Here is a 13,251-nt window from a genome sequence, read left to right on the forward strand (position 1 = left end):
ATTTTTACATTTATTTTTGTGTTTATTTCCACATTTATTTATTTATTTTTAATCTTGTTTAATATATATATATATATATATATATATATATATATATATATATATATATATATATATATATATATATAGTAAAATTGTATTTATTTATTTATTTATTAGTGTTTTTTTTAATTTCCATAAATTTTTATTTTTTATTAATTTTTAAATAATATGTTTTATATCCGTTTTTATTTTCACTTTTATTTATTTATTTTTTATATATATATATTTTTTTATATTTTATTTTAGCATTTTTGTTCCTCCATACCCTCAAGGCTCTGTCGCCGTGTCCTAGACTCGGCGCGTGTTCCGCTGTTTGCCCGCCATTGTCTTTTAAACAGCACATTCCACACCTCCTGTAAAGTGGGTGTGGTTTTGGTTTTTCCTGGACTGGCTGCACTTTTTGTTAAGAGGTGAAAACGGAGTTGAGCCAGATGATTACGCTCTTGAAACGCTCGCGAACGCTTTTACATTCCAACACTGAGCATGTGGCCGGAGCGCGAAACAGTTGCATTTCTCTCTTATCTGATATGTTATGTGTGGGATCCCTGATAATCACTCCATCATATCCCATAATTGAAAGCTTATGTAATCACAAAAAGACAAAGGAAACAAAAGAAAACCAAACCAAAAAGATGGATATGGATACTAAAATTATTCCTACGAGATTTGCTGACAGGATGCAACTGCTTGTCTCAATTACAAACTGTACCTTTAAATCAAGCTTTTATAAAGAACTCCTGTGATATATTTAGCTGGAAATAATTATGGATTTTTTTTTTTTTTTTTAACTTCCAGATGTTGTAAACTTAAGGAATAACTCCACTAGCCAGTTGGCGGCTAATTTTGTCCTTTTTTTTTTGGCTTTGAGAAAATGTTCAGGCTAATTGGTGGTGAGTGCAAGCTGCCTCCTGATTGACTCCATGCGCGCCAGGGTTCCGTCCAAGATCCCCTTTTGATAACGCCGCCTAGTGTCATCAAGTCTACCCATTCAAAAGACCCCCCCCCCCCCAATGCATTTTGCATGTCTCAATGGATAATAAAGGTTCCTGTCTTTAGTTAGTTAGCCACGTGCATCGGTGGCGCATGCGGCTGAATCGAGACTGTTATTATGGGCCGTCTGGAAGGCAAAGATATGATCAGTTGGACTTGATGACAAGTCTGGCATGATATTTAGCCGGTGGAGAGCAAAATGACTGAAAAAAAAAGGGGGCTTCTCGTGATTTTTGGAAGGGCACTTTTGCAATGAACTTCACAGACGTGACAGAAACAACATTTACAAGCGTCTTATTTCCTTTCATTGGTAATTTTGTGTTAATATTGGAATCGTTGCGTACGATTTCCACCCGCAGTTGTAATCATCGCCTGACATTGGCGCAACCCTAAAAGTTTGGCCCAAAAAAAAAAAAAAAAAACTCACTGTGGCTTATCTGCTTGCAATTTTTAGTGAGCAGGATATTATTAACCCTATCATTTGGTTCATCCTGTCAGATGTGAACGAATGCGAGGAGACCAACGGCGGATGTGAAGCGTTGTGCTGCAACACCATTGGAAGCTTCTACTGCCGCTGCCCTGCCGGACTCAAACTGAACCAAGATGGCAAAACCTGTCAAGGTGAGTTTCCACTAAGTTACAGTAGGCACCACTGGAAAGTAGCACATACAATTTGCTCCGGCGTTGACCTGAGTTTGGTGTTTTATGCCGAGTCGTCGAGCCCAGGTAGACGTGCCGAGCAAATTTCACGTTGCCATGTAAAATTGTTTTTCCAAATCATTGAAAAAGCTGAAACTAAACCAATTTAGTGGGGTTGACAGACTTAAAACAAATTAAATAAAAAGACATTAACTTTAATAGTTTAGTCATTTAACTCAAAACCAAACTGATCTGCCATTTTGTTTTGAAGCGGCCATTTTAGGGTCAATTCGGCCATTTTTAGGGGTCCTTCGAAAACAAACTTGTAAATAAACGAGCCCTTGTCTGGTATACATTCCATATTTAATTTTCCATTTTCACTTTATGAAAACTAACATGGCCCTTATAGGTAATGGGTTGATAACCTCCTTGCTTCTACAAAAGGCTAAAAGCAATCCTGATGATGTATTTTTGGGATGATTTAGAGGCAAAATCACCACCAGAGAATCTGTGACGTATCAATACGCTGTGTTCTCTCTCCAAATTTCTGCTCGCGACAAGCGCTTCCCCGACATCTTCCCTTTCATTCTCTGCCACAGTTTGATGTTAGCGACGAAAGCATGCCAGCGTGCGGTTGGTTTGATCAGACAAAATGATCAGTAATAGTCGGCTGGAGGACGACTGAGAGATCTTATCCGCGCCATAGAAAATAGAATTAAGAGTGGATGGGAACATTGTTGTCACAGATGGAAATCACAGCCATTGGAAGAAAACAACTAGAAGGCTAGTTTGCTTTCAAGACACTAGAGAGATAAGAGAGAAATTTCTAAATACATTGTACATGTTTGAAGACAAATGCTGAAAAAAAATGAGAAAAGAATGTGAACATTCCAGTTTTCCAGAGTGTTTGGTTATCGCTAGCCTGAAGCCTGTTAGCTTACTAGCTAGCTGGTGGCTAGCGCCTGTCATCATGGCGTAGTGGGATATATTCCAGCCACTGGAGGCTTTAGGTTGATATGTTTTTGTGATATTTCACGATTTACAAGCCTCGTTTTATGTACGTGGCAATTTTTGTACTCATTCAAATTTGGCATGGTCGCTGCGCATGTAGGGATTATTAACCTGCCAACCAACAAATCATCATTTCTTCGGGGAAACGTCAGCGAAGGTTATGCCACCTGGTCAGTTTTTATCATGTTTGCATGGATTCCATCATGCTGCCATGAGTTTTAACATTTCGTCGGTCGTCACGCCGAATAATCTTTACGGCTCGCACCGACGTGAGCGTGTGTGCGTTTTGTGCGACTGATGCCGTGCCAGCGTTCCAGCAGCTGAACTAACAGCAAGCTGCGGCTGTGTGTTAGTGTAAAGACCACTGTCGATTTCAAAATGCACCTTTTTGCTAAACCACACCCCCCAAACATGCAGACTGGCCAATCAGAGCGCAGCACAGAACAGAAGTCTGAAGCTATCCCGTCAGGCGACGCGGTGGTTCACATTTGCGCTGTGATTTGTTTACTCGAGTGCTGTTTTGGCCCGGCTAATATGTCTGCGTATTGACCTTACGAGACACAGGCGGTCCCATTCCTCTCTCAGATGTTTGGATTGGAACTATGGAATAGGATTTCTGGCGAATGTTAAAGCCCACATTCTTTTCCTTATACATGTCAGCATCAAAGACAGAAACATATTGGCTCGTCATATGTTCTCTTCTCAACACCTGGTTGCTGGTTTCCCTCCCCAAAACACGCATACTTAAAGTATAAAATATCTTGCTCAAGTCACGCTCTTACTCTATTCCAGGCTTTTGTGTCACAAATTTCTGTTACCCTTGGTGACCCTTCTTTTCCATTTTTTTCCCAGAATCTGGCCCGTAAGGGACAGAACACAAGCTTCAGTTTTTTACTAAAATTAACTGTCGTTGCTGATTTTTTTCCACTGGAGGGTGCACTGACGACCTCCTAAATGACATTCTGAAATTTGGCTTTTACTCAGGATTTGAATGAAAATTATTATATATGTATAAATATGTATACGATTAATAGGTCACGATTCGATTCGATACAAATCTATAAATTGACTATTGCGATTTTTTTTTAAATTAAAATTTTAGAAAATACTAATCAGTAAACACTGTAAGATTTGTATGAAAATTTATTTATTTATCAGAAACTTCAGGCTTATAACTGAGCCACTGTATTTAGCAAACAGGTTGTAGTCTGTTTCATGTTTGTACAGCACTGAAATAAAATATTGAGACATAATGTTCCATTAATATAACATTCTTCCATGCTTAAAGTGTGAACCTTAACCCTGTGTAAGACGTTTTGTTGAATATTTCCATCAAAAATTTATGTTTAAACATCGATTCTGCCGCATATTGAATCGATATATTGCCGAATCGATTTTAACACCCCTAATATATATATATATATATATATATATATAACAAATGGGAATATTTTCAGAGTGTATGTGTAATTAATTGCACCAAATATTAATTAGATGAATTCGTTTTAAATCAATTAATTAATTTTTACAAATCCAAGAGAAATTTCAACAAGCATCTACATTTTTGCTGGAGTTACGGTACAACAGTATGTCAAGTGTCAGGAGTTGGAGGTGCTTTGCGCGAGAGCTGAACGTGAGGTGGGCGGGTCTTTTGCATGACGGACACACTGGAGCTTTGGGAGGGCGAGAGTGTGAGAGGAAGATGGAAGGACACAAAAACTCCAGAGGCAGTCTAGACTGAATGAGAGATAACCCCACCGGCATTCCGCACGCTCCCTTTTTCATAATGATTTTCCCATTCTTGCAACTGGAGTTTTCACTTAGTTTGTAAATTTGATTAATTGTATATTTATACTCCCTGAGGGATAATACCCTAACATGGTTTTGGCATCAGGATGGTGGATTTTCCTCCTGATGCTCCTGGAATTGTTTTTTGCATCTGCGGCAAACTACCCCTACGGTTTCTATAGGAGGCTTTGCTATAGGCCGCATTGTTTCTACGGTTACCACGGCTACAACCTGCCTCACAGGGCTGCAGGTAAGTGAGGACTTCCTGGCCAAATTCCAGATTGAGCAATCGGAGCAGTCTGGGAGTCTTCAAAGATTCTGATATGAATACTCATTGAAAACATGCTATCATCACGGAATATCTTTTAAAATGGCCGCATCTCTCAGGAACAAAAGTGTGTTTTAAATAAGGATAAGCATCTTTTTGATCTTGGCAATACGTCAAATGAAATTCATTTCGTGCACATCATAAACACGACACTGACAAGCGTGTTGTGTGTGCGGGCAGAGCGCTAACGTGCCGTCAAGCCTTGTGGTTAGTGGGACTTGTTTTCCCTTAAACCAAAGCGCAGCGTGCAGCACGCATGGAAAAGGAAAAAAGAAAAAAGTGCCGAAATGACTACTGCCAGCTGCCGCACATGGAGCGAGGCTGACGTTTGGCCGCAGAAGACACCGAAACACGATTTTTAAAGACCCCTTTGTGCCCCACACGCTGTATCGCACGCGGGACGTCGACGGGGTCAAATCGAAGATTACGTCTGTGGTCCAACGCTATTGCTGGAAACAAGCCAGACGATCTTATTCCCCTTTTGCTGGTTTAGCCGCGACTGGCTGTGTTTTTATTGTCAGTAAAATCCGTGTGTTGAGTTTGCATGATTGAAAACACAGCTTGTGTTGTTAGCACAGAAGGAAAAACAGTCAAATCTTACTTCATCATTGAAGCTAATGTGCTACTTTGTCAATATAATATGCAAAGTGTTATTTTAGCATATTACATTTGTCAAAAATAGCAAAGGTACGTACTCACCATGATGATCATTTTCACAACTTTGCTCAAAGCGAACATTGACGAGTGGTTGTTAAAGGTATCATCTAGTAAGTTAAGATCGGTTAAATGTTGCTTTTTACCTTAAAATTGGCTGGCCTGGCGTGTTGTCGTGTCGCCTTGGTCACCCTACTGGACTAAACGTTTTTGATTGGGCTATGCCGTTAAAACGTATTGTTAAAATGTAGGCCATATGCTAAAAACTAGGAGGGTCAGGCAATAACATTTTTAATTGTAATTAACTCATTCACTGCCATTGACGGCAATAGATGTAAAACATTCATGTGAACTATTTCTATTAGTTTCACATTTTTTTCCACTTTTGTTAAAAAGAGTATGAAAACCTCGAAAAAAATGTATTGTGCATTTAGAACAGATATAAAATTAGTGAAGTCTTGTGATTAATTACAATTAAAAGTTTTAATCGCCTGATGCCCCTAATTAAGAAAAATAATAATAATTAGGGGCGTCAGACGATTAATTTTTTTAAATTGTAATTAATCGCATGACTTCAATAGTGAACTCACAATTAATCACAAATTGTATATCTGTTCTCAATGTACTTTTTTCCCTAGGTTTTCATACTCTTGTTAACAATATATATTTTTTTAAACTAATAGCAATAGTTCAAATTAATTTTTGACGTCTATAGCCGTCAATGGCAGTTAATGAGTTAATCACACTTGCCATGATGAGTTCCGTTTTTAGCATTTAGTCTATGTTTTACCAATACGTTCGAACGACTTTATAAATACGTTCGAACGACTTTACTAAGACGTTCGAATGACTTTACCAATACAATCGAATGACTTTACGCAGACATACTTTACGCAGACTTTAGACAAGTAGATACCTTCCACACAAAAAAAAAACAAAAAACCGTCAAGTCGCAGGCTTGCGGTAGGTGAGAAACGTCATGCCTCGGTGTACCTAATGTTGTGGCCTCAGCCTGTCCTCCTGTGCACTGTGTGAACATCAGGACAGACACATGTGCAGCGCAAACTGCTCGATGAGGTCCAGATGCTCTTGTCCACTCGCCACATTGTCCCACACAGTGTGACAAAAACACTCTTCGAGCCAGTCCCCCCCCCCCCCCCCCCCACACCCCCACCACTTTACAACAGCACTAGACAGTAATCAACACCAGATTACTAATAAAAAATGAATATAATTATGTGTAAGGTCATATTGCTTTCCACTACTGAATTTTCCACATAGTTTGTGCTTGCAAATGGGCACCTGGAGTGAGCAACTACCGTATGCTCGTTTATGATGCGTTACCTGCGCTTGCAGACGGCCACAAGCTGCTCACTGGTATTATCTCACGTCACGTTGTTTAGTTCCATTTCCACTCATTTTAGTTATATTGGAGAGTTGAAGGTTAGTCTGATGTGAACAGCAATTTATCCGTTTTTGACCTTTAATTCAAGACATGTTTAGGAAACTAATTGCGGTCATGTTTGGCTCAGCGCTACTTCCATCACTTCTTTTTATTTTGCTTCCAATATCCTGATGGGGCTAAACGGAATGTGTATGCGTCCACGTGTTGGCTTCACGCGCACGGGGAAAGAATGCAACTGTATAGTAGTTGCTACCACATGGCGGGATTTCTTGTGCTTGATTTGCATCACAGTTGCGTTTTTTCGTTTTTTACTTAACCTGCTCATCCTTCATCTCCTCGACATGAACTCCCCAAAACCCGCCGTAAGCCGTCCGTAAGCAGTTCGCCGTAATGACGGGCTTTAGTCACATTGCGCTGATTTCCGATATCCCGTCCGAAAACTCACCGCCGTCCTCCTTCACCGCAGATATAGATGAATGCCAGGTCCACAATGGCGGCTGCCAGCACAGATGCATTAACACCCGAGGCTCCTCCTACTGCGAGTGCCAGATGGGATCACGCCTGCATGTTGATGGACGCACCTGCCTTCGTGAGTACATGACACTCTCGAATGTACCGGCATGGCATCGCAACTTTGGTGTCTTCTAATGCCTTCCATTTGGTACGGAATAAAGTTGTTGTTTTTTTTGTAGACTTACGGTGCCTTGTAAAAGTTTTCATCCCCCTTGAGTTTTTCAATATTTTGGCACGGTACGACCACAAACATAAATATATTTCATTGAAAGTAGCACACGATCATGACGTGACACAAAGTGGATATCTTATTTTAAAAAATAAATAAAAGTAGTGTGTGCAAAAGTATTCACCCCCTGAGTTCATACTTTGTCGAACCCCCTTTTCTCTCAAGTCTCAAAGGGGATGAATACTTTTGCAAGGCGCTGTAAGTCAATTCCGGCTTCGTGAAAGATGGATAGCCATGCCACAAAAACAAAACAAAAAAAACATGCCACTTTGTTGCATGATTTTCTCAAAATGGAAATTAAAAAATATAAAAATTAGAGTGTAACAATAATAAATACATATTGGTCACAATGTGCCAAATAGGCAAATACAATAAACCCCTCTCCATCACTGGTTTGCACTATTTAACAGACTTTTTTTGTTTGTTCATTACATAATATTTTGGTGTAACTCTCATTTATACTGTGTGTAATTCCACTGTCGGCCACTAGATGGCGACACTCTTATTTAGTTTGAGACAGTGTAAATATGAAAAAAGAAAAAGAAAACAGGAAGTATTTCAACACAGCCTAGTTTTTGCTGATAATTTCTGAATGTCAAACTCTCTTCAATCCTGCTTTTTAAATCTACAGAAAGCGACAGCTGTAGGTTTATTTTACATTATGGATGTATATAATGAGATGAAAAGTTAAATTTGTTAGTTTGGAAAAAACTGATTTGGTCCTGAATACATTAAGAAATACCATGGAATGTAAACCGTCAGCAGACTCGGGTCAATTTAGCAGTTTTGTTGCACACAAATGGAATAAACTGCTAACAGAAGTTCAGTTAGCCCCAAGTGTAAATGCTTTCAAACCCGAGTTCAAAACTATGAGTTACCATAAAACTGCCTTGCTGGGAAGAGGGTTACACCTGGACTGGTTGCAAGTCACCCGAAGAACACATTCAATCATAATCACACCTGTGGACAATTAGTCTTCAATTAGCACAACATGGAGGCTGAGGTACCCAAAGAAAAACTCACGCAAGCTCCAGGCCTGAGCTGAGATTCAAGCCAACGCAAACATACTAACCACTACGCCACCGTGCTGCCCGCAAACTTAAATTGAGGCATTTAAAATTGCATCAAATCTGCAAATTGGGAACGGATCGCTCCGACTAAACTGCATTAGTTGGCAGCTGATCTTGAGATGAATTCAAGCAGACGTTGGCCGTGAAATTACACAGCATGAACGCGTCCGAATCGGTTCGGCGTCCAGCGGCGGGAAGCGCTCCTGCTCACGGATGACAGCTGGACACGATCCATCTGCTACAAAATTGGCTCGAAGAGCACCTGTGATTAGGATTGAAGCCAGCCTTTTTTAGAGCATATGCTTTGTTTCCTGATGGAGACAGGCTTCAACAATCAGCGGCGGTCTCGGCTAGCATTTGTAGATCTTCGCCGCCGCCGCTATCGCCTGATTGCGCTGATCATCAGCGTCCACGTGTTGTGGCGCCACTCCCAGGTGAAAAGCCCTTCCGTGAGACTTCGCAGACTGACGCTGTAAAGCTGTGCAGATGCCCTTCAGGAAAAAATGCAAAGTATGCTCACAAATAAATGGAGAACTTCTTGAGTTTTTTTTTTTCTTTCCTCACAGCACGATCACACGCAGCGCTGGTTTAAGGGCAAAGCATTCCAGCGGCTGGAAAACTACAACTACAGATGTACTTGAATGAATTCGATCTCAGCTTTGCTTATCTTATCCAGTTCTGGATCTGACCGCCGGGGTCAGACCCGTGCCACACGCGCAAAATGTTTCGACTGGAAAGTTTTGTGAGGTTCGTCGCGTGCCTTTGACAGATGGATCCTGACTGAAGCACAAAAACATCGGCCGCCTTCGTGTTTTTGCTCAAGTGATTGAGTCCAGCCTGGCGAGATGATCGAGCCGCTCATGTTCGCAACCTCATCAGAGTATGATTTGGACTTGATTGTTGCCTAAGTAGCGCTGATGGTATGGAGGACCAAAGCTGCCAAGATTACAAATAAATAAATGAATGAATAAAAGTGAAAATAAAAACGGATATTAAAAAAACCTAGAATTTAAAAATGAAATACAAAAAATTAATATAAATGAAAAACAAATAAATAATATATATATATATATATATATATATATATATATATATAATAAATAAATAAAAGTTAAAAAAAAAAAAAGCGAAGGGGGTTGCTTCAGTGAAAATGAGTTAATAAGGGACTCGAGGACAAAACTCTCTCAGAGGGGAATTCTATTGTAGTTATACATTTGAGAGTGTGCGTTTGTATGTGTTCCTGCTATCGAAGATATCTTTGTTGAACAGAAGTTGCTGTTCTATTTAGTTGTCAGTGACTTCGATTTCAAGCTGTTACGGGATTTCTGTATCTGGACTAATTTTAGAAACTGTTTTTTTTTTTGTCGTTTTTTTTTTTTTTTTGTCATGTAGCCGTGCACTCTTGCGCCCTCAGCAACGGTGGCTGTGAGCAGTACTGCATCCAGCAGTCTGCCGCTCACTTCCAGTGCCGCTGCAAGCCCAACTACGAGCTGACAGAGGATGGCAAGCATTGCAAATGTAAGTGCCCGAACCCGGAAATAAAAATGAATCATGACTACACTCACTGCCTATGAGAAAATGTCAAGTCAATTTACATGGCGCCAAATGACAACAGTAATTATGTGACAGATTTGTGATTTTTCATACTTCTGTTTGTGGGCATTTTTGGGACCTGAGGCTTGTTTCTTTACATTGAGCAGAGACTTATGACATTTGAGTGTTGTGCTGCGGCATTTACCAGCCAATGCTTTCCGTGTGTCTTGACAGTGCAGAATCCCTGCGCCGAGCACAACGGAGGCTGCACGCATCAGTGTCGCGCCGACGGCGGCAACGCGCACTGCGACTGCAGGGCGGGCTTCATCCTGGCCGAAGACGGACGCACGTGTGAAGGTAAAAGCACTGGCCGTAAAATCAGACGCCTTTAACGCAGCTACGATTGCGTCAACTTTTCCTTGTGATTCCTGGTTTGTCAGATATTGACGAGTGTCAGACGGAAAAGGCCGACTGCGCTCACGGCTGCCACAACACGCCGGGCTCCTTCGCCTGCGTTTGTAACGCCGCTTACGAGCTGGGTTCGGACGGCAAACAGTGCTACAGTGAGTTTTGCCGTCGCGTAAAAAAGTCACCACCATGATATTAATACGCTGGCTTTTTTCAAAGGGATCGAGATGGAGATCGTGAACAGCTGCGAGAACAACAATGGCGGATGCTCGCACCGCTGCCAGCATTCCAACAGCGGCCCGGTTTGCATCTGTAACCAAGGTTACCGCCTCCATGATGACCTTAAAACCTGTGTTGGTAAGATATCACCCCAAAATGTATAAAGATGTTTGATACCACTTTTTTTTCAGACCGATACCAGTACAAGTGCTCAACTCAACTCTTGAGTCACTCCCACTCATTCTCATGACTCACATTTGGCCTCTCAAACTGCGCCATTTGCATTATTTCAAGTGCCTCAAGGAAACAGATCGTTAAGTTTGGTCTGGGCGCTTGTGTTGCATTTGGCAGACGTGGACGAGTGTGGCCAGCGGAGCTCCTGCTGCCAGCAGAACTGCGCCAACTATCCCGGAGGCTACGAGTGCTACTGCTCGGCGGGCTACCGCCTCAGCTCGGACGGATGCAGCTGCGATGGTATGTTTATGATTCCGCACATTTACCAAACGCAAGAAAAAGTCCATTTGTCTTTCTCCCTTTTACATTCATACGATGATCATTGAGACTCTAGACACAATATTTATTTAACAAGAACTTGCAAGATGATCTGAGTGAATTTAACTCATTCACTGCCATTGACGGCTATAAACGTCAAAAATTCATTTTAAGTATTTCTGAGTTTAACATTTTCACTTTTGTTAACAACAGTATGAAAACCTGGATTTTTTTTTTATTGTACATTTAGAACAGATAAAAATTAATTGTGAGTTAACTATTGAAGTCATGCGATTAATTACATTAAAAAATGTTAATTGCTTAATTGCCTGACGCCTCGAATTTTTAATAATCTCTTCCTTTTTTTAATTCATTCACTGCCATTGACGGACATAAATTTCAAAAATTCATTTGAACTATTTCTATTCGTTTAAAAATGTTTTCCTACTTTTGTTAACAAAGTGTGAAAACCTAAAAAAATTAATTATTGTAAATTTAGAATAGATATAAAATTTGTTAGTAAAGTCATGCGATTAATTACGATTACAAATTGTAATCGCCTGACGCCCCAAAATTAAATCATCTTTTTTTTAACGTCAAAAATTCATTTGAACTGTTTCTATTAGTTTAAAAAAATAATCCACTTTTGTTAACAAGAGTATGAGAACCTGGATTTTTTAAAATTGTACATTTAGAACAGATAAAAATTTGTGATTATTTGTGAGTTAACTATTGAAGTCATGCGATTAATTACATTTAAAAATGTTAATTGCCTGACGCCTCGAATTTTTAATAATCTCTTCCTTTTTTTTATTCATTCACTGCCATTGACGGACATACATTTCAAAAATTCAGTTTAACTATTTCTATTCGTTTAAAAATGTTTTCCTACTTTTGTTAACAAAGTATGAAAACCTAAAAAAATTAATTATTGTAAATTTAGAATAGATATAAAATTTGTTAGTAAAGTCATGCGATTAATTACGATTACAAATTGTAATCGCCTGACGCCCCAAAATTTAAATCATCTTTTTTTTTTACGTCAAGAATTCATTTGAACTATTTCTATTAGTTTAACATTTTTTTCCACTTTTGTTAACAAGAGTATGAAAACCTATAATTTTTTTTATTGTACATTTAGAACAGATATAAAATTTAAGTGAAGTCATGCAATTAATTACACACCCAAAAAATTGATTGCCTGTCGCCCCTAACTTTTTTTAATTTTTTTTAAATTAATTTATGGCACTGAATGAGTTGCTGGAACAATTAAACAAATTGATAAAAAGAGTTAAAGAGCAACTTTTCCGGTGTTGTTTCCTCTCTCGTTGCTTAGATATCAACGAGTGTTTGTCAGCTAACGGCGGTTGTGATCACGCGTGTCAAAACAACGCCGGTTCCTACCTGTGCTTCTGCCGACGAGGATTCCGTCTGCACGAGGATCGCTTCTCCTGCATCCGTGAGTACTTTCTACCAACGCGTGGGCGAGTGCCAACGTCAATCACGACCTAAACTCGTCTTCCGTCAGTTCTGGACAACACAGTTGAGGCCTTGTACAGCGGAGGCGCCGCCGAGCTGCCTCAGATTCGCCCCCAGCTCACCTTGCTGCAGGACTTCAGTCAACCCCTTGAGCGCTATGACGACTACGAGGACGACGAGGGCGAGCTAAGGGCCGAGAGTAATCTCGCTGAGAAGTTTGGTGCGTGTTCTTGAAGTGATTGTTTGCTAATTCACGACATTGACTGTTATGCTCAAATTTCTCCTTTCCGCCATGTCGAGTATTGTGCGCCGAGGCGATGAGATGATCTATCTTAATCAATTATCTATCTCAGGAGTCTGCAACCTGCGGCGCTGGAGCCACACGTGGCTCTTTAATCCCCCTCCAGTGGCTCCCTGTGGACCTAAATTTTTTTTTAGTAATTCATATGTT

General features: G+C 40.2%; 1 protein-coding gene across 3 annotated transcripts in view; it reads left to right on the plus strand.

The window, feature by feature from the left end:
* The window catches only part of megf6b (multiple EGF-like-domains 6b), a 54,227-nt gene that overhangs the window by 24,842 nt on the left and 16,134 nt on the right, over window positions 1-13,251 (plus strand). For 2 of the 3 annotated variants that reach the window (XM_086086821.1, XM_086086819.1), the window contains exons 5-13: window positions 1,531-1,653; window positions 7,324-7,446; window positions 10,062-10,187; window positions 10,437-10,559; window positions 10,643-10,765; window positions 10,830-10,967; window positions 11,181-11,303; window positions 12,658-12,780; window positions 12,850-13,020. In XM_086086821.1, the coding sequence (XP_085942947.1) occupies window positions 1,531-1,653; window positions 7,324-7,446; window positions 10,062-10,187; window positions 10,437-10,559; window positions 10,643-10,765; window positions 10,830-10,967; window positions 11,181-11,303; window positions 12,658-12,780; window positions 12,850-13,020 (1,173 nt within the window). Of the gene's footprint in view, window positions 1-1,530; window positions 1,654-4,450; window positions 4,721-7,323; window positions 7,447-10,061; window positions 10,188-10,436; window positions 10,560-10,642; window positions 10,766-10,829; window positions 10,968-11,180; window positions 11,304-12,657; window positions 12,781-12,849; window positions 13,021-13,251 lie in introns of those variants that run through there. The other variant, XM_086086822.1, reaches the window with a different exon arrangement.

Source organism: Leptonotus elevatus, chromosome 10, assembly GCF_054856555.1.
Source record: "Leptonotus elevatus isolate MCC_2025b chromosome 10, RoL_Lele_1.0, whole genome shotgun sequence".
Classification (NCBI taxonomy): Eukaryota; Metazoa; Chordata; class Actinopteri; order Syngnathiformes; family Syngnathidae; genus Leptonotus; species Leptonotus elevatus.